This window comes from Mycteria americana, chromosome 3, assembly GCF_035582795.1.
Source record: "Mycteria americana isolate JAX WOST 10 ecotype Jacksonville Zoo and Gardens chromosome 3, USCA_MyAme_1.0, whole genome shotgun sequence".
Lineage (NCBI taxonomy): Eukaryota > Metazoa > Chordata > Aves > Ciconiiformes > Ciconiidae > Mycteria > Mycteria americana.
This window is the reverse complement of record NC_134367.1, coordinates 69,446-89,423: the sequence shown is the minus strand read 5'-3', so window position 1 is coordinate 89,423 and position 19,978 is coordinate 69,446. Positions and strand designations below refer to the sequence as shown.

Here is a 19,978-nt window from a genome sequence, read left to right as displayed (position 1 = left end):
AAAAACTCCTTTAATTCATGGGTTTATCACGTTGTCCATCTGTTGGGTGGGAAAGTAGTAAACATGTGTGGTCAAAGTACAGCTGTTGTGAGAGACTGAAAGAGTTAATGTCTCAAACATTGTGGCGACTTGAGGCGCTATTTGCATGGCGACAGCAGGTCTGCGAGCACGGGGTGGGGGAGAGCAAGAGCGGGATGTGGAGAGCGCGTCGGAGGATGCGCGGTTCCAGGTTCTGCCAAACCTGACCATGTATGGACAGCGGTCATCTGAGAAAGGGGCTTGCAACCGCCCCAGAGACCCCTCACAACCACCCCCCTCCCCCAGCGCCTGCGCAGAAGATTGAGAACTTTCTAGAACAAGAACCATGTAAGCCCTGAAGGGGCGTACCTGGAGGCGGGGATTAGCCAATAAAAGGCTTGCCCCCCCCCCCCCCCCAGGGAAGTGCGCGCCCGCCCACCACTGGAGGATTGCCACGTCTGTCATCGTCATCGCGGGATCCAAGGGTGGTGATACTTTTTCTTTCTCTTTTCTCTCCTTCTTTCTTTTTCTTGCTTCTCTTCTCTTTTCCTCTGCTTTTCCAATATATATATACAAGTTTGGGATCGGGAAGCCCGCAAAATAGCTCCGTTGCCAAATCGCCTTTGTTCGTTCGTTAAACTCGTCAGGTCGTGAAGTTTGTCCGTCTGTGGAATTCGCCAGTTAATAAAGTTGCTGGCCAGACTGTTCCTCTGGGTCATTGTCGTGACTCTGCCGACCACGCGGCTCTGCCGAGCAGAGATCGGCTTTTGTCGGTACACAAACAGTTGGGGAATCGAAAAGATTCACCCCTCTCGCAACCCACCGAGTGGGACGAGACAGCTGTGTAGAGTGGAGTACTGAGGAGAAATGGTGCAGACAACTGAACAGCACCAGAGCATGCAGGACAACCAAGTGGGCAGGCTGGGGTGTATTGTGCAAGTAGGGATGGTACCAAGAACACTACACACCAAACAGACAAGAAACCACATTCTCGCAGTGGTGACATTTTATTTTGTCGTCTTCTGATCTTGTCCCTCTTACTGCAAACCTTATACATCCTGCACAGAAGTCCACATATACTTTCAACACAGCACTGCAACCACAGTGACAGCTGGTTCCAAAAAGCAGTGTAACTACTGCATGTAAATCACAAGGGAGCACTGCATGCTTTCTCACTACCATACAGGTGTTAATCCCCATGAGAGACAGACCATGCTCAGCTGGGGTCTGATTTGCTTATTATATGGGAGAGGCAGTTCTTGAAAACACCCTGGCCATATAGCACTTCCCACTGTCAGGGCCAGTGTGATTATTGTGGTAATAACACATAGGTATAAACCTGCCTGTTCACCAGGCACTGCAATGGCTCCCCTGTGAATTTCAGCACCAGCAACTTTGGTAGACAGCAAAAATTCATGGGGAGGTAACATGAAGCCAGCTGCCTATTTTCTTGCCTGCAAAACTGCAAGGAAAAGGTCAAATTTTGCAACTTCCTGGTACACCGGGTCTTTGGATAACAGAAATTCTGGAGAACGCATTCTCTGAAAGACAGAGGAGGACTGCCTGTGCTGCTGCTTCCTACTAGCTTCTATGACATCTGCTGCATTTATGGAGCACAGGAAGATATTGCCTATGATCCAGAGTTCATGCCAACACCTGACCTAAAATAATGAACCATCTTCTTTAAACCTTTTCCACACAGGGAAGCCACTGCTAATATACCTCATTCACACAAAGGAAGCAGTATTGAAAAGAAACAGGTGATATAAGACAACGAAGGTGGCATCTACAGTGCAGAAAAAAAGGACACTATGGGAGCGTGGGCATGACAAAGAACAACACACTGGCGAGGCAGTTCAATGGAACCTGGGTTTCAGCATTAGCAAGACTCCTATTGTAGGTATGCACTGTCTTGCAGTAAGTTTGTTTCCCAGGTGAGTCTGAAACAAACGGTCTTCAGAGGGCCCACGAAGGCCATCTTATTACATTAGTTACTGGGGGTCTCTGAAAGACCAGTGAATCTCCAAAAGGCTGGAGAGTATTTATTCCTCACTGGGCTGGAAGACCCTCTACATACATTCAACGCCCAGTGCTACGGAATACAGATACTGGGGGAATACTGGGTTCCTGACGAGGGTAATAATGATGTACCAACTCTTCCAAGCAGACCAGAGCGCATGTGCTACTGTATGGTGCTGAGCCTAAACAGCAGTGTATGAAGTAGAGACAGTGCCTTGTGCAACAGACTGGAGCACACGCTAGGAAGGTATTTGCTCTTCTGTGGCAGCCTTGCTGACAACAGACAGGACAGTTACAGGGCAAGCTAAAGGCTTTGTATTCTGCACAGTGCTGCTTAGTTTGTGTGCATGCTGTGCAAGAAAGGATCCCCCCCTTAAAGAGACCTAAACACTGTGCTAGTCAGTCCCTTATAGGGAGAACTACTAAAAAAGAACCCTGATCTCACCCATCAGAGGATGACAAAACAGACAGCTGCTGTACTGGAAACCACTAAACAAGCAACTAATGTGACCCAAACCGAGACTGTAATCAGAGCAGAAACTACACTGGGTACACTGCTAGTGCCACTGTCCAAGGGAACTACACCAGGAGAGGCAGCCTCTGTACCACAGCTTTGGTTTGAAGTCTCTCACAACTGACCAGAGGCGACAGTTTCAAAATCAACGTCACCAAGTAGAATGGAGTCACAGTCCCAAAGACATTCAGTGGCTTATATTAGTGCTGTGGGTTATGAGCCTGACAGAAGTGGGGCTTGTAACTGAGAAGCTTTAGGATTACTCCTTCTCTTCTTCTAGGGATTTACTTCCGGCCTCGCTTGCGGCTGTTTTTTGGAAAGTCAGCTCTCTGTGCAACCTGGGGCTCCCCCTCCTCACTACTCATGCTATCATTGTCCACCCGCTGTGGACGACCTCTCTTACTTCTCCTCATTTTTTCAACTCCAGCAGCGGGGAGCTTCTTGGCAGCCAGGGTCCCAGCTCTCTTCTTTTTGCCCCAAGTCAAAGGACGTTTCTTCCGTTGCTTCCTTTGCTCTTCTCTTTGGCGGATTTTCATTAGTTTCTCAAAGCTTTTGGTGGTAGTTGTGTTCACATCAAACCAGTCCTGGAGGGTTTAGAAGGCAACAGGTTGGTACTGATGGTGGAAATACCATATAAAACCTATCAGGGCTTATAATAAAGCTGCCTTGTGGGACAAGGGTTTCCTGAAATGCGAGATCTGGAAAGGCAGCTGCCTAACAAAGCTCTGTTCTTCCATGTTCCTCCTCAGGTGTCACTCTGTCTCAGAGGATTCAGATTTGATTTGGCAATTGCCTGGCTAAAGGCATGGGAAATGCTGAAGAGCTGAACTGAGCAGCAGCAGCTTGGGACAAGACATGTGACACAACACAACACTTGCTCCCCAGACCAACGCACAGGACCAGCTATGTTTAAGCAAATCAAAGGCCGCTTGAGTCCAGGACCCTGTTCCCAGCAGTGAGCAAGGAAACAATAAAACAGGGCAAGCATCCAGCATTTTCTTCCCAAGACACCCTCCCCGCCTCCAACAACCTGGGCTTTGAGGAATTCCATTCTGCCTGCCTTACCTCAGCATGCACAGAGTTGATGTGATACTTGACCCCACTCTCTGAAATGAACTCCTTCTCACACAGGAGACACTTGTATTTACCAGCCACAAAATCTCCCTGGCACCAAAACAAAAAAATCCATCACCAATTGCTGCCTAGAAGGCTGATATACCTATATATTGTATTTGAAGCTTGCTCAGATATAACCCAGCAGTAAGAAGTAGAAACTCTTATTCATACCAGACAATGCTTTAGCTACAGGAGCACTGACATTATTGACCAGTTATGCCCACAAAGCATAGGACTGCTCTGTGAGATGTTACAAGGTCTCCAGCACTGTACCTGGAAAAAATGCTCTTGTAGCTGTGAATCTACAGGTAGGACTGCAGTTTCACTAAAATGCATGCCATTAAGATGCTTCCTCCTTGCCTCAAGCAGTGTTTGCAATGGCAACCCCATTAGCACATTGGGAAGCGCTCAAATTGTGAGGAACTGTGAGCAGATGGCAGGACAACGGCTTGAATAAGGAGATATCTGAAGGACAGGGACAGTCAGGCTATTGGTATAAAAGACAGTGAGTACAGGAAGGCTACCAACCAAGGTACACGTGCCGAGGTGAGATTTGAGTCCTGAGACACTGCCATATACAGATTCACAACCCTGAAACAGTAAAAAAAGTGCGTGTCAGCAAAACTCTAGTAAGAAATCACTTCTTCCTGCACAAGAAAGTCTTATTCTGTGGAAGACAATTCCAAAAGGGATAAGAGGTAGAGGGAGGGAGATACCGAGTCCTATAAAGGCAGAAAGCTTCTGGTAAAAACAGCATTGAAAGAGACTTAAGCTTTCAGTAAGTTAAATATTTCCAGTTTCTGAGCACATTTAGACATAATAAAGAGACTTCTGTCACAGTTATATTCACCCTCTATCAAAAGCCTGAGTAAAATGCTAAGAGTTCGCATTTTGCCTGAAGCGCATCAGACATGAATTTCAAACAAAGCACAGGGGCAAGTACAAGACACTTCAGACTCTCCTGCCCTGCTCATGTATCTAGTGGCACAGAGCAGAAGTACTGCATCCGACATCAATGGTCTGAGTTAAAGGGCAGCTTTACAGGCCTACCCCATGTGGAGCTTTAGGCATCAGTCTCAGGATACTAGATCATGCTCAGCTGACAGCCCAGACCCTGAAACAGGAGGTAGATGCAAGACATGCTTCTGGGTTACTGGTCAGTGAAATAGGACAGCTGCTTTCTGGGGACAGCTCCACATACAACATTATGTTGCAATTCTTATACTTGGAAATGACGCAAGCCTGAAAATTGGGGAGACAATGTTGGGGGTAGGGTAGGGCAGGGGGAAGGCATTGTCTCTACACCAAACCCATATGGAAGCCACCACTGACCCCTGGCTATCCAACAGTGTGTGTCACATCTACCATAGTTTCCACCAATGGGGCCATTTCTTCTCACTGGATCTGACTGGTGACTGCTGCGTGGCACTGTAAGAAACTAAGCGCACATGCATAAGCATCCCTAGACCAGGACGACCGTGCTGTGCATGAGTCTTCTGTAGCCCATTTCCAGCTTTCAAAAGAAAACTTAAGTGCTGTGCCAGGCAAAGTCCCTCCACACTTACATTTCCATCTCTACTCCTCCCTTCTTCTACAATTAGATTTAGTACACCCACTAGACAGGCAGGGGCCTGTCATTTTTACACTGCTCAAACCTCCAAATGGACCAGCTCCCAGCTAGATGTGAAAGCTGTACCAGTCTGACATCAAGTTACTGGCTCTGAAGCGGACAAACACATTCCCAGAGGGATCATCCCTAAGGCAACAGTCCAAACAGGGTCTTGGTTACACTAACCAACCATACTGAGATGGAGCAGAATTTGTCTCCCACAGAGAGATAAACTGTAGTTTCAAGGCTGTGGAAAGCTGTTGGCTCATACAGACCTGAAATCTGTCCCCTTTGAAGCTTCGGAAACACTTAAGGATTACCTGATTTGGGCAGTGGACTCTTCGGTACATCTTTATCTCCGTTTTCCATTTACACAGCACATCTTGACTAAATGTGGGCAGTCCAGGACGAGTATATTTCAGCTGAGATAAAGAGATGGAATCGAAAGCTGGAAGCAATGTTGGCTACACATAGTACCAAGCATGTCCCTTTCTCTCCCAGGTTGTGAGATGGAAGTGCTATTTCTTCTCCTACTCTAACGGCCAAACTCTCAATAACCAATCTATTCCCATCTCATTGACTCTCTACAAACATAACTGAACCTGGAAAACCCCCACAATACCAGAATCCAAAACTTCCCATAACTTTGACTACAACAGTTCCTCTAAATGTACTTACCCCATTAAAATCATAAATGATCCTTTACCCTTGGGTTTCCCTTACAGCCTAAAAGATGCTCCTGGAAACTCTGAAGCCTGAAAAACTATGAAATATCACTGCATGGCAGCAGTGATCTGAAGCCTATGACTCGTGAGCAACATACTGCCTGTAACTGCCTTTGTTACTTGTGCCCACTGAAAATTAAAGCACTAGGACTTGAAAGATGTTACAGCTTGCCTGGATAAAATACTTATACCACAGCAATTGCTACTGTAGCAATACTATAATTTAAGACCAGAGAGAGCAAAACCTGCTCCCTTCCACAAGGTATTACTTCTGCAATATTGCTTTCCATGGGCTACTAAACACTGGCAACACTCGATAGATGCTAGTGCAAGACTCATCTGATGTGAAGAAAGACTCAAAGCCTATATAGCATTCTCAAAGCCTATATAGCATTTTTAAGGCCTCGTACGTTCCGGTCATCTGGAATCAAGTCCTGCAGAACTTTTCTCTTGGGCCACTCTTTGGCCAGCTCTTCTCCAGCTAGCTCATGGAGATAGTAGATTGCCACCTTTGCAGATCTCCTCTGAACTCTGCCTGTGTTATTTGGCTCCCGTTTTATTTCCTTCAGGCTCTCCGTTCTTCTCTCCTCGTGGAGGAAAGTGACCTGCAATGAAGGCCAAAAAAGGTGAGCCTCTCACTAGTTCCTATTTCAGTTACGCTAAATACTGCAAATAAATATTCTTCCAAATCCCTCACAAAAATGCTGCTGCAGCCCTGGTTCACTGCCACAGACATAGGACAGAAATGCATTCCCCTAGCGAGACAGACCCCCACATCTACTTGGGGGGGGTCACAGCAGTAAAGCTCAAGCAGAGAGTTTCATGCAGCCACTGGTCTTGAAAGGATATCGCATCATTTGCTGTAAAACCCTCATGGACAAGAAGCATAGTACTGCCTGTTCTGCTCCAATGTTGGGTCTTTTAAGAGCAAAGAAAAGCATCTCACAAGTTACACGTTAGCATCATTCTTCCATGGAGCAAAAGTCAGGCTGGGGAAAGTTTACTGCTGTCACGGCGATTTACTATTAAGAATTTCATCCTAGTCACAGAACAGCAACAGCTGCTGTTAGAAGGAAAGTATCAAGGACAGAATACTCCAGAGAGACAGAAAAATGCAGATTTGCTATCCCTAATTACCCACCCAAGTAGCAGACAAAAGCCTACGTGTGTCTCAAGTCTCAATGACTGAAGTACCACCACACTATCCTGATAACTATGGCAATTTGCACTTACCAGCCCATGCTTAGATCGGAGATGGTAGACAAGTCCTGCCTTTGATTTGTATGCTTTTCCACAGTGATGGCACTTCATAGCCATTTTCTCCAGCTCAGAAGCAGCCTTCCCACATTTTTTAATATGATACAGGTATCCATTTATGCTAGTGAAGCTGCCTGTGCAACCCTGTCAATGCAGAAGAAAAATGCATGGAAGAAAAACACTCTCCAAGTGATTACAAGACCACTGTGTATAGAATCCACAGTTTGCTGACCAAAGTACTATCACTTTTCCTGCCTGACCAGAGACAATCAGGTAGCAAACTTTAATGTTGGTCTATTCAGATAACCAACATCTGGGACAAAGAATTGGCTGTAACCGGGAGAAACTGTTTCTTAGAACTTCTTTGTAGGTAGCGGGCAACAGAAAATTTCAATATATGGAATGAAGCAGCAAGATGTTAAATGAGGATGCACAAAACAGAAAGATTTTCAGATACAAATGGAGGAGTTGGGCAGAAAAGGAGGAGGATTTTATACTTGGTTGGCTGGTCAAACTGTCTAGAACGCAGCAATACTAGGGTGATGGTAAATAAAACTTTCAGCTATTCCTAGGATACAGCTATTGTCTCATGCTGCAGTGGAGGACAACAAAAACTCCAGTGGTTCCTGTGGATGTCGCTTACTAGAATATCTCCTAACCCTGAATCCAGTGATCAACTTGACACCGAGCTTGGAAACAGGACAAATCAAGCATGCATCAGCAAGTTTTTAATGTTAGAGGTACCCATCCACCCTCCATCCCCTTCTCTAGCTGTGACCAATCTCAATATTTTCAAAAACCACAGACAAACTCATACAGTTAATTATGCATAAAAACATCTTCCCAGCTATCACAAACAACTAAGGAAGGAGCAGAAGTACACATTAATAAAATACTTTTGGTGCACGCAAGAAACAATCCAGTGTCCTCTCGACCCCCCTTGAAAACACCAACACATCAAATACTCAAAGTTCTAGCTGACCCTGCTTGAGCACAGGGGCTGATGACCTCAGAAGTTCCCTTCCGACCTTAACAATTGTGTAATTCTGTGAACAGTTTATAATACTGTTGCAAGGTAAAATGGTTATCCTTTAACTTCTTCCTCCCTGACATCTTCCACTGAATGCATTTATAAAGTCACACCTTTCCTGAATCTACATTTACATACCTAGTTTAAAGAAGCCATTTAAAAAAAAACTGTAACCAAACCCTCCATTTTAATGACCCTAGTTATCCTCTCCAAAAGAGTTTGAAAGGGGATCAGACAGTAACTGAAGGTGAACACCTTTCTAGTGTAAGCAAGAGAATGTCACCTAAAAAGTCATGTGGGAAGCCCTAAAACTTCTAGTTGAGCCAGTTAGCGTTCACCAGACTCCTACTTTGTTTAGTCATGAGGTTCTAACCAAGTATCAGTCATCTCAAAATTCAATCTCTATGTCCAGTGCTTCACAAGTATTTAGAAGAAATTCTCCAGGCATCCTGCTGCTTTCCTGGTAACACCGCATCTTGCCAAAGTCCCTCAAGAGACTACTAGACTTGAAGGGGGAAGGGGATAACATCAGGCTCACCCATGACAAGCCATGGCACGATATGCCAAAGTTTGAGGGACAGGGTGCTAGCAAGGGCCCTCAGCCTGTTGCTCTGAGACGTGCTGGGTACACTGGAGCACATTTGAAGTCTTACAGAGATAAGCCAGAGGCTCCCGAAGTAATGGGAGTGAACAGGGAAACACCAGTGAAATACCTCAAAGGAATTAAGGCGTGTTCCTCTAGAAAGGCGACACGGCCGACAGCCCAGCTAAAGTGCCTCTACAGCAACGCACACAGCATGGGTAACAAACAGGAGGAGCTGGAAGCCACCATTCTGCTAGAAAGCTACGATCTAGTTGCCATTACTGAAACATGGTGGGATGAATCCCATGACTGGAGCACTGCCATCGATGGCTACAAACTGTTCAGAAGAGACAGGTGAGGAAGGAGGGGCAGAGGGGTTGCCCTCAATGTCAAGAAACGGATAGATTGTGAAGAGCTGTGTCTGAAGAATAGCCACAAGCAGGTTGAAAGCTTATGGATAAGAATTAGAGACCAAGGCAACAAACGGAACCTTGTGGTCGGTGTTTACTACAGGCTGCCTGATCAAGGGAGGAAGCCGCCTTACTCCAGATACAGGAGGCATTGCGCTCGTAGGCTCTCATCCTGCTGGGGGACTTCAATCACCCTGACGTCTACTGGAAAAGTAGTACGGCGAGCTGTAGGAGATCCAGGAGACTCCTGGAGTACATCGAGGATAACTTCTTAAGCCAGGTAATAGATAGCCTGAGGATGCATTACTGGGGATAACAGAGGAGATGCGTTACTGGACCTGCTGGTCACCAATGCAAGTGAGCTAATCGGAGGCATCACGATCGGAGGCAGCCTGGGCTGCAGTGATCGTGCACTGGTGGAGTTCGCAGTCCTGAGGCATACGGGACAGGCAAAGAGTAGAGTCAGGACCCTGAATTTTAGGAAAGCAAACTTGCAGCTGTTCAAGGAGTTAGTCAATAGGACCCCCTGGGAAACTGCCCTCAGGGACAAGGGAGCAGAACAGAGCTGGCAGGTCTTTAAGGACGCTTTCCACAGAGCACAAGAGCTCTCGATCCCCCTGTGTAAGAAATCAGGAAAGGAAGGCAAGAGACCGGCATGGCTGGGTCGAGACCGGCTGGTCAAACTAAAGGGCAAGAAGGAAATGCACAGGCAGTGGAAGCAGGGACAGGTATCCTGGGAAGAGTATAGGGATGCTGCCCAGTTGTGTAGGGATGGGGTCAGGAAGGCCAAGGCATGGCTGGAGCTGAACTTGGCAAGGTACGCAGAGAATAATAAGAAGGGCTACTATAGGTATGTCAGCCAGAAAAGGAAGGTCAAAGAAAGTGTACCCCCCCAATGAACACGACTGGCAAACTGGTAACAACAGACGAGGGGAAGGCTGAGGTACCCAACAATTTTTTTGCCTCAGCCTTCACTGGCAATCCCTCTTCCCACACCTCTCAAGTGGATGGACCTCAAGGCAAGGGCTAGGGAAGCAAAGTCCTTCCCACTGTAAGAGAGGATCAGGTTTGAGACCACCTGAGGAACCTGAACATACATGTCTATGGGACCTGACAAGATGCATCCCACAGCCCTGAGGGAACTGGCTGATGTAGTTGCCAAGCCACTCTCCATGATATTTGAAAAACCATGGCAGTCAGGTGAAGTCCCCAGTGACTGGAAAAAGGGAAACACTGCACCCATTTTTAAAAAGGGCAGAAAGGAGGACCCTGGGAACTACCGACCTGTCAGCCTCACCTCTGTGCCTGGGAAGATCATGGAACAGATCCTCCTAGAAGCTACGTTAAGGCACATGAACGTCAGGGAGGTGATTCGAGACTGCCAGCATGGCTTCACCAAGGGCAAGTCTTGCCTGATCAACCTGCTGGCCTTCTATGATGGAGTGACTACACCAGTGGACAAGGGAAGAGCTATGGATGTCATCTATCTGGACTTCTGTAAGGCCTTTGACACGGTCCCCCACAACATCCTTCTCTCTAAATTGGAGAGATATGGATTTGATGGATGGGCTATTCGGTGGATAAGAAATTGGCTGGATGGTCGCAGCCAGAGAGTAGTGGTCAACGGCTCAATGTCTGGATGGAGATCAGTGACGAGTGGTGTCCCTCAGGGGTCCATACTGGGACCAGTACTATTTAATATCTTCATCAGTGACATAGACAGTGGGATCGAGTGCACCCTCAGCAAATTTGCAGATGCCACCAAGCTGAGTGGTGCAGTTGACACGCCTGAAGGATGGGATGCCGTTCAGAGGGACCTGGACAAGCTCGAGAAGTGGGCCAGTGTGAACCTCATGAGGTTCAACAAGGCCGAGTGCAAGGTCCTGCATATGGGTCAGGGCAACTCTGGTATCAATACAGGCTGGGGGATGAAGGGATTGAGAGCAGCCCTGCAGAGAAGGTACTGGTGGATGAAAAACTGGACGTGAGCTGGCAATGAGCGCTTGCAGCCCAGAAAGCCAATCATATCCTGGGCTGCATCAAAAGAAGTGTGGCCAGCAGGTCGAGGGAGGTGATTCTGCCCCTCTACTCCACTCTTGTGAGACCCCGCCTGGAGCACTGTGTGCAGCTCTAGACTCCTCAGTACAGGAAAGACATGGACCTGTTGGAGTGGGTCCAGAGGAGGGCCACGAAAAATGATCAGAGGGCTAGAACACCTCTGCTATGAGGACAGGCTGAGAGAGCCTGGAGAAGGAAAGGCTCCGGGGAGACCTTATTGCAGCCCTTCAATACTTAAAGGGGGCTTACAAGAAAGGGATAATGGTTTCAAACTAAAAGAGGGTAGATTCAGACTAGATACAAGGAATAAATTCTTTACAGTGCAGGTGGTGAAACACTGGAACAGGTTTTCCAGAGAGGTGGTAGATGCCCCATCACTGGAAACATTCAAGGTCAGGTTGGACGGGGCTCTGAGCAACCTGATCTAGTTGAAGATGTCTCTGCTCATTGCAGGATGGTTGGACTAGATGACCTTTAAAGGTCCCTTCCAACCCAAACCATTCTATGGTTCTATGATACTCTGTCTTAAAAGCATAGCTAGGGTCTTGAAAGAAATCCAGCTTTGGCCAGCACCAAAGCATACCCAGCAGAGCTCTCATAATATTTTATGTTCATGCGTTTGCTGCTGTTTAATTCAGGATACTTAGCACAATGCAACTTACCTCCCTTGTACACTTTAGTTTTCTCATACGCTTCAAAACCTTCCGAAGGCGGTCTCGCTCAAGCTGCTCATCCAGTTCTCCTCCCTCCTTCACAACTGGCTAAAGCACAGCAGAAAGATGAAAAAAACCCACAGGATGCTCAGCATTTACAGTTCTTCTCATAGGGAATTCACTACTCAACACACTACTGAAGGAAAGCTGCTAAAATAATTAAATCTTTGCAATTTATGATTTTACAGAAGTGTATCTAATACAGTGATCACTGTCAATATCCCAGATTATTATAATTATAATTACCTTTAAAAGGAGTAAACTGCCTGAAAACCACTTTGCAGATAAGAGTTTTAACATTTAGATAGCAATCTATGAACGAAACCTTGATAAGAAATGGTCCCAAACTATAGCTGCTGGGAAGGACAAGGGTATGTATTTCCATAATTACTTTTCTCCCCTTCTGCATGTGGAAAGTACTTACTCATCTCTGTCATGCATCTTTAACATTTACTCGTCCTACCATTTCCACTAACCTAACTAAAGCTTAAGTAGACTAACTGCCTGTAACGGTTATTCATCTATGCTAAACTACAGCTCAAGTTCTTCTCCATTCTCTCTCTGATGGTTATTGTATATTATTTCCTATACCACCTTATAATAGTATTACACCTAGACTGAATAAAAAGTTAGAGCTGAGTGACAGACCTATTCCTCAGGGCCAGAACATGATCCCTGGCCTATTTCATTTACTAATACAGAAACTGCGGTACTGGGAACTATGTAAAAAATAACAGTAACAAATTATCTAAACCTTACCCAAACTTCCGAACGACCTTTCCAAAAGTTCTAATTCTTCACAACTACAACAGAGGACATTGCCTTCTTTAGAGTAATAGCAAAGAGGAAAAGCAGATTGTAGCATTAGTATCTTTACAGTAAAAAGAGACAAGAACTAAACTGCTGCTTCTGCTTTGAACTTGTAAAGAACTGAAATCTAGTCTGCTCTGGATGTAGAAAAACTCCTACTTTCTAGCAAAGGACTGAAAATTGCAGCCTAATGAGCAATCATTTTTCTTCTGATTGAGAATGCCTTTTATGTGTGACATATAACCAGCCTAAACAGAAATTCATCCCCTCTTTCTAAGACGTAGCATGCCTACCATCTCTGGTAACATCCTACTGTTTTTTCAGATGTCAAATCTCACAGGAAAAATAATAGGTAGACAAGATTTGAACAGCTACATTTGAAAAAACACACCGTTCTGTTTCTGTGTGCACCAGGGAAGGAACAGAGACTATCTTGCCTGTGGGATTTTTATATGCACAGCAGTTGTGTTACCTGATTGTTATGGTCTGCCATGACATGGTATTTCATCCCTCCTAAAGACTTCAGCTGCTTCCCACAGTGATGACACGTGAACATTTCCTAGAAATAAACAAGGACACGGTGCATGTAACTGTAAATTAACCAAGGCAGTGGGAAACTCTTTGGGGGAAAGGAGCAGGAAAGCAGAACATTTTATTTGGGCCTGGTAACTGCCCATTAAGAACAGAAGAGATTTTACGGAGCCTAAAATTTAGGGGAACAATGAAATAGCTACACCTTTGTTCACTACCCCAAACCTCCATCAAAAGGCTAAGCAAGAAGCACCAAGCGCAGCCTCTTACAGACGTATAAAGGACTCTTGCTTAGAGTCATGATGATGAGAGGAAACTGATTTTAAATGCAACACAAAACAGTGTGCAGGCATTTCTGTCAGTAAGTTGAAGAGGAGTAAAGAAAACATTGTTCTTACCTGCCTGCAATTTACCATATGTTTCTTCAGTCCTTCTACAGTCTTTCTCACCACAGCCCGGCATGTTGGACAGGTAACTCGGCCTTTGTCCTGAATTTCCAAAGACCATCGCTCTTCCATACTACCTGTCAAAACAAAAGGTTTGGAATAGAACTGCAAACACAGTATCTTTTTTTTTTTTTTCCTTCGATGTGCACCATGAATCCTAGAAGGAAACAGGTCACATGCTACCAAACTCGTGTCCAGCTACACTTCAATAGGTTTAGCTCATTTGCAGCTTTAAATGTGTCATATGCAAGGCACACATCACTCCTTTTGGGAGATCATTTTATAAAAACTCTTTAATCCTACCATCCCCTTGCAAGGAGTGTTTTTCCTCTTGTTCAGTAGAGATTTTTCCTTCATTCATTTTTATTGCAAAATTACTGTAGCATGCAGAGTAAATTTTTCTTTTGGCCAAAGGGTTTTCACAGTAAAAGTAGTCACAGACGTGACCGAACGGTTTCAGACAAAGTCCACGGTTCAGTTCTACTAACCAAATCTTTAGAACTCCACTTATGTTAGCCAGCAGTTTTGGCACTGAAAGTGAACAGAGCTGCACCACCAGGCCAAGTTACTCAACAGCCAGGGAAAAGTACCCTGTAGGGCACAGTTTCCAGTTCCTGGCCTCTTTTTGAGATGCCAAGCAAAAGCTTGGCATAATCCACAAGGATTATAAATTACTGAAATGGGTTCTGGGAAGAAAGTGGCTTAGCAGCCATCTGCTTGAATTCTTATCATAAAAAGATCTAGAGGCTTTCCTCTTTGCCCAGTAATAACAGGCAGGGGTTGTCCCTCCCCAGGTGGCTGGGGGAAAAGTCTGTGAATCAAACAGCACTTGGCAGATTTTCTGCCTTGGCAGAAACCCGGGGTATTTAATGAGTGCTGTGAACTACACATGCCAAGTCATTCCACTTGCTGAGTCTAGGCTAATGTTATTTTTCTAAGATGGACTGCTTGGGTCTCTGGCTACCAGGTTACCAGAAGAGGTGATTTGGCAGCAACAGCTACAGAGTTTTTCCTGCAAACATATTCTTCTAAGTAAAAAAGTATAAATATTTTTATGAGTTTTATAGTGAAACTATTTTAACAGGTTTTTGCTCAGTTCAAAAAGTGATTGCCCCTTCACTGTTCCATTATGCAGTGGTAAAACCACGTGGAACTACACTATTAGGCAGTACGCAGTCCCTCCAATCTTGCTCTGCAGTACTGACACAGTGCCAAAAGGACAGCAGCCAGTTCTTCCCTGTCAACAGTAAAGTGAACAACAAAATGGAAACACCAGAAATACAGCTGTTGCTCAGATTCAAATCCTAGAATCACATTTATCTTTTAGCTGCTTTATAAACAATTCTGAGCAACTGCTTCTTCTTCTTCTTACCTGTGCCATAGGTTTCTGGTTCTTTCTGAACACAGTGGCCTTTCGTTTTGGAGTTTTGTTGTGTTCCAGCTTGCTGTTTTTTTCCTGTTATAACACAAACAAGAAAGACCAGAAGACTTAATTCTACGAGCCTTTTTACAAAAAAACCAGAGATTTTTTGCTAGGAGGCTGCTATTTAGTCTGCTGTCTCAAAGCTACTAATTCAGAAATGTTCAATGCTTTTTTTTTTTTTTTTTAAGGAATTTCAAGATTATGTTCCCTACTCTCTTTCAAAATCCATAGCTATTTACAGCTGCGGACATTAGTTCCATCCAGATATTTGTAATCTGTATGGTTGTTCATACACAAAGCTCAGGGGATGGGAACTCTTCACACTGAAACATCCTCTGTTCACGGTACGGCTGAGCCAATCTAATGACCTGTTGACAACCAAATTGACAGTCCTATTCCTCTACTCATTCCTGTTTTCTTTAGAATAAACAACTCTTAATGTTTCAGTATTTTCTCATGGGTTATGCTTTTTGCTCTCTTTTCATCCTTGTCCTCTTCAGTTGGTCCACACATTTCCTGAACTGCAGTGCCCACTGCTGGAAACAGCACTCCAAGTGTGACCCTGCATTAGAGCAAAAGAATTGCTTCACGTGTCTGAAAGTCTACATTCCTGCTCAAACACCTCAGTATAACATCTGCTTTTTTAAAAAAAAGTATGAAACTGTTGGTCCCTATTCAGCTTTTGATCTGTTATAAATCTCAAATCCTCTTCTGAAGAACTGACACCTAGGAGGTTGTTCTTTGTCTTTCAGCTGTGCTAATATTTCTTCATAACTACAGTATCTTTAATTTTACACACTATATTCCATTCTATTTTTTAAACTGTTTCTCTAACATCAAGACCACTTTCAATTTTAGCCTTTTCTCCAACACACTTGCTATCTCTTTCAGCTTTGTGCTGTCTACATACTTTCAAGTCCTTGGTAACAAAAATGATAGAATTGAACCTAGGACAAGTTGTGAACCATCATTCTATACTTTTTTCTATTTCACAGAAATCACAGAAACGTTACGGTTGGAAGGGACCTCCTGAGATCACTTAGTCCAATCCCTGTGTTCAAGCAGGGTCAGCTAGAGTAGGTTGTCAAAGAAAGCGTCAGTCAAGTTTTGAGTATCTCCACTGACGGAGACTCCACAACCTATTTGGGCAACCTGTGCCAGGGTTTGACCACCCTCACAGTAAAAAAGTGTATTCTTGTTTTTAGATAGAATTTTGTGTGTTTTAATTTGTGCCCATTGCCTCTTGTCCTGTCAGTGAGCACTATAGAGAAGAGTCTGGCTCTCTTTTCTTCGTTCCCTCCCATCAAGTATTTATACACACTGATAAGATTCCCCCTCTTCTCCAGACTGAAGAGTTGCAGCTCTCTCAGCCTGTCCTCATAGGAAAGATAATCCAGTCCCTCAACCATCTTTGCAGCCCTGTATTGGGGAGCCCAGAACTGGACATGGTACTCCAGACGTGGCCTCACCATTGCTGAGCAGAAAGGAAGGATCACCTCCCTCAACCTCCTGGCAATGCTCTTCCTAATGTAGCCCAGAATGCTGTTGGCTGCCTTTGCCACAAGAGCGCATTGCTGGCTCATGGTCAGCCTGCTGTCCTCCAGGACCCCAAGGTTCCTCTCTGCAGAGCTGGTTTCCAGAAAGTTAGCCCCCAGCATATGCTGGTACATGGGGTTATTCCTGCCCAGCTGTAGGAATTCAGATTTCTCTTTGATGAACCTCAAGAGATTCCTCTCTGCTTAATTCTCCAGCCTGTCTGGGTCCCTGTGAATGGCAGCACACCCATCTGGTGTACCACCACTCCTCCCAGTTTGGTGTCATCTGTGTACTTGTTGATGGTGCACACTGTCCCACTGTCCAGGTCATTAATGAAAATGTTAAACAGTACTGGTCCCAGTATTTACCCTTGGGGTACAGCACTAGTGATGTGCCTCCAACTAGACTTTGTGCTGCTGACCACAATCCTCTGGGCCGGGATGTTCAGCTGGTTTCCAATCCACTGCACTGTTTGTTTATCTAACCTGTACTTTGCCAGCTCGTCTATGAGGGTGTTGTGGAAAACAGCACAAAAAGCCTTACTAAAGTTGAGGTGAACAACATCCACTGCTCTTCCCTTGTCCGCCAAGCTAGTGACCTCATTGTAGAAGGCTATCAGGTTGATTAAGCATGATTTGCCTTTCATGAATCCATGCTGACTACTCCCAATCACCATCTTGTCCTCCATGTGTTTGGAAATGCTTTCCAGAAGGATTCTCTCCACCATCTTCCCAGGGACTGAAGTCAGGCTGACCAGCCTGTAGTTCCCCAGATCTTCCTTCTTTCTGTCCTTGCAGATAGGAGTGATATTTGCTCTCTTCCAGTCTTCAGGAACCTCTCCCAGTTGCCATGACCTTTCAAAGACAATCATGAGTGGCCTCAAAATGACATCAGCCAGCTCTCTCAGCACTCAGTGCAACCCATCAGGCCCCATGGGACTTAGGTATGTCCAGTTTGTTTGAGTGCTCTAATCTTGTCCTCCTTCATCGAGTGTAAGGCTTCCTTGCTCCAGATTTTCCCTCTACTCTCAGGTGCCTGGGATTCCTGAAGGATTCCTTTAACTGATAAAGACCGAGGCACAAGAAGCATTGTGTACTTCAGCCTTTTCCATGCCATTTGTCACCAGTTCCCCTGCCCTGTTTCAGCAGTGCACTCACACTTTCCCTAGTCTTCCCTTTGCTGCTCATGTACATGTAGGATCCTTTCTTGTTGCCTTTCACATCCCTTCCCACATTCAGCTCCAGGTTGGCCTTGGCTTTCCTAATCTCCTCCTTGCAAGACTGGACAGCAAATGTATACTTCTCCTGTGTCACCTGCTCCTACTTTCACCACCTGTACACTTCCTTTTGTGCCTAACCACTGATTAACAACCCTTTGAAGGCATGAAAGACCCATGATATCAAGCATTTCCCCCCTCCGTCTCTGTGGTAAAAGAAAATTAAAGTGGTTGGGTTTGATTTCTCCTTAACAAACCCATATTGCTGTTATCATCTACTCATTAATCTCCAGATGTTTACAAGTAATTAATCTGATTATTTAGTCCAGAATCTTTTGGGAAACTGAAATGAAGCAAACTAGCCTATACTTCCCCTACCTCCTTTCCTCCCTCCCTTTGTTGGCATTTTAAGAGAGACTGAAATTAGAACAATCATCTTCCACCGTAAAACAGAAACTAGTCAACAGTCTCCTATAACAAAATACCCAGAATCAGAAATAGAGTTGGAAGACAGCAGAGGATAGCATTTGGGCAGAGAGGAAGTCCGAAGTACCTGGAGGCTTGTAACTAGGAATTACAAGTTATTTGTATTACCCGAAATCTTCTGCTTCTTCTTGGGAGAGTCTTTAAGATCTTCACCTTCCCCTTGCTCAGATTTCCTCTTGCCTTTCAATAGTACGTCTGCTAATGAGTAAGAACAGAAATGTTGCAGTCTCATTATTCAGTCTGGATAACAGTTCTGAGTCTGCTGCTGCCTCAGCTTATCTTCATATTCAATACATAAAAAAACCAAAATAGTTTTTGTAAGGCACCTGGACACCAGCGAGCTAGACACAGCCTTTTGACTCAGTAACATTTAGGTACTCCACAGCCTGCAATCCTCTGGCACAGAAGATACGGAAGAAACAGTGCCACAGCACGGTCTGGGAAAATAACACTCCTCAGGAACAGAGCCAGAAGGTGCTAGGTTATGTCATAAAAAGCTCATCTGCACACACACAAAAAGTAGCACAGAGAAACAACGGCAGGTGGGGAAACCCAAATAATATCCTGCCTTCCCTCACTATTTCCAGGCCTATCAAAGGCTTATCTCCATGAACACAGAAAAGTACAGAAGCACAATGGCAGGCAGGTGAACACAAATTACGGACTCAAAGAAACAGACACTTTCCTCCCAGGTCTGTCCCAGGAGACCCACCTGGACGAGTCAACGGAAGCCGCTCTCTGGAGCACCCTTTGGAAGGGGGAAGGCGGGGGGGGAGTGGTGAGAAGGGTGAGTGTGGTGTTCATGCCTAGGGTTATGTGATGCATGGGATGCTAGCAAAGAACGATTCATGATTACACAAGACCGGGATGTTTAGGAGTGGTATCAAAGGAAGGGAAAGGGAGAGAATTAGCTGATTTTGGGAGAATCAAGTGTGGGAAAATAGAGGTGTAAGAGGATAAAAAGGGCCACTTGCTTCTAAACAGGTGGTTGGTCAGTATACAAGTCTCGTCATGCCTGACAGCAAATCAGAGGGACCGGGGGAGAGCAGTGTCTCTGAGTGTGACCCTGTCTGTAAGGAGGTCTACGCCAGCAACAGGCACAGCTCTGCAGGCCTCAGGGGCTACTCCATCCACGTACTAGCAACTGAGGAGACCGGGATCCAAAGGCTAGATACTGAGTAGACTGTTTAAGTCCAGCTACAGGAGAGATCCACATTGCACATATGTGTGCACACACAAACGTACACATACATATATATATACTTCTTTTATATATACTTTTTATATATGCTTCTTTTCTCTCACTAACACATTTTCATCCTCATCAGCCACAGAGGGAAACAGGACGAAGGCTGTTGGTGCTGTTTGTGTGAGTGCTGAGTGTGCCTCTTCGTGTTGATCTGTGTGGCTGGCTGTGTATACATGTTGTATACATATGTTTATACCTACAGGAATACACGCTTCCTACAGGAATCCTA

At 45.1% G+C, this 19,978-nt stretch overlaps 1 protein-coding gene across 4 annotated transcripts in view; it reads right to left on the bottom strand.

Annotated features, from left to right (window-relative positions):
* Window positions 1-860: 860 nt before the first annotated feature.
* The window catches only part of ZNF512 (zinc finger protein 512), a 42,049-nt gene continuing 22,931 nt past the window's right edge, over window positions 861-19,978 (bottom strand). For 2 of the 4 annotated variants that reach the window (XM_075497494.1, XM_075497497.1), the window contains 11 exons: window positions 18,609-18,698; window positions 15,212-15,295; window positions 13,792-13,916; window positions 13,335-13,421; window positions 12,002-12,100; window positions 7,235-7,402; window positions 6,412-6,606; window positions 5,597-5,698; window positions 4,196-4,258; window positions 3,617-3,715; window positions 861-3,135 (listed from right to left, as the gene is read on the bottom strand). In XM_075497494.1, coding sequence (XP_075353609.1) covers window positions 2,836-3,135; window positions 3,617-3,715; window positions 4,196-4,258; window positions 5,597-5,698; window positions 6,412-6,606; window positions 7,235-7,402; window positions 12,002-12,100; window positions 13,335-13,421; window positions 13,792-13,916; window positions 15,212-15,295; window positions 18,609-18,698 — 1,412 coding nt within the window. In that variant the 3' untranslated portion in view covers window positions 861-2,835. The remainder of the gene's footprint in view (window positions 3,136-3,616; window positions 3,716-4,195; window positions 4,259-5,596; window positions 5,699-6,411; window positions 6,607-7,234; window positions 7,403-12,001; window positions 12,101-13,334; window positions 13,422-13,791; window positions 13,917-15,211; window positions 15,296-18,608; window positions 18,699-19,978) is intronic. The other 2 variants (XM_075497495.1, XM_075497496.1) reach the window with 2 other exon arrangements.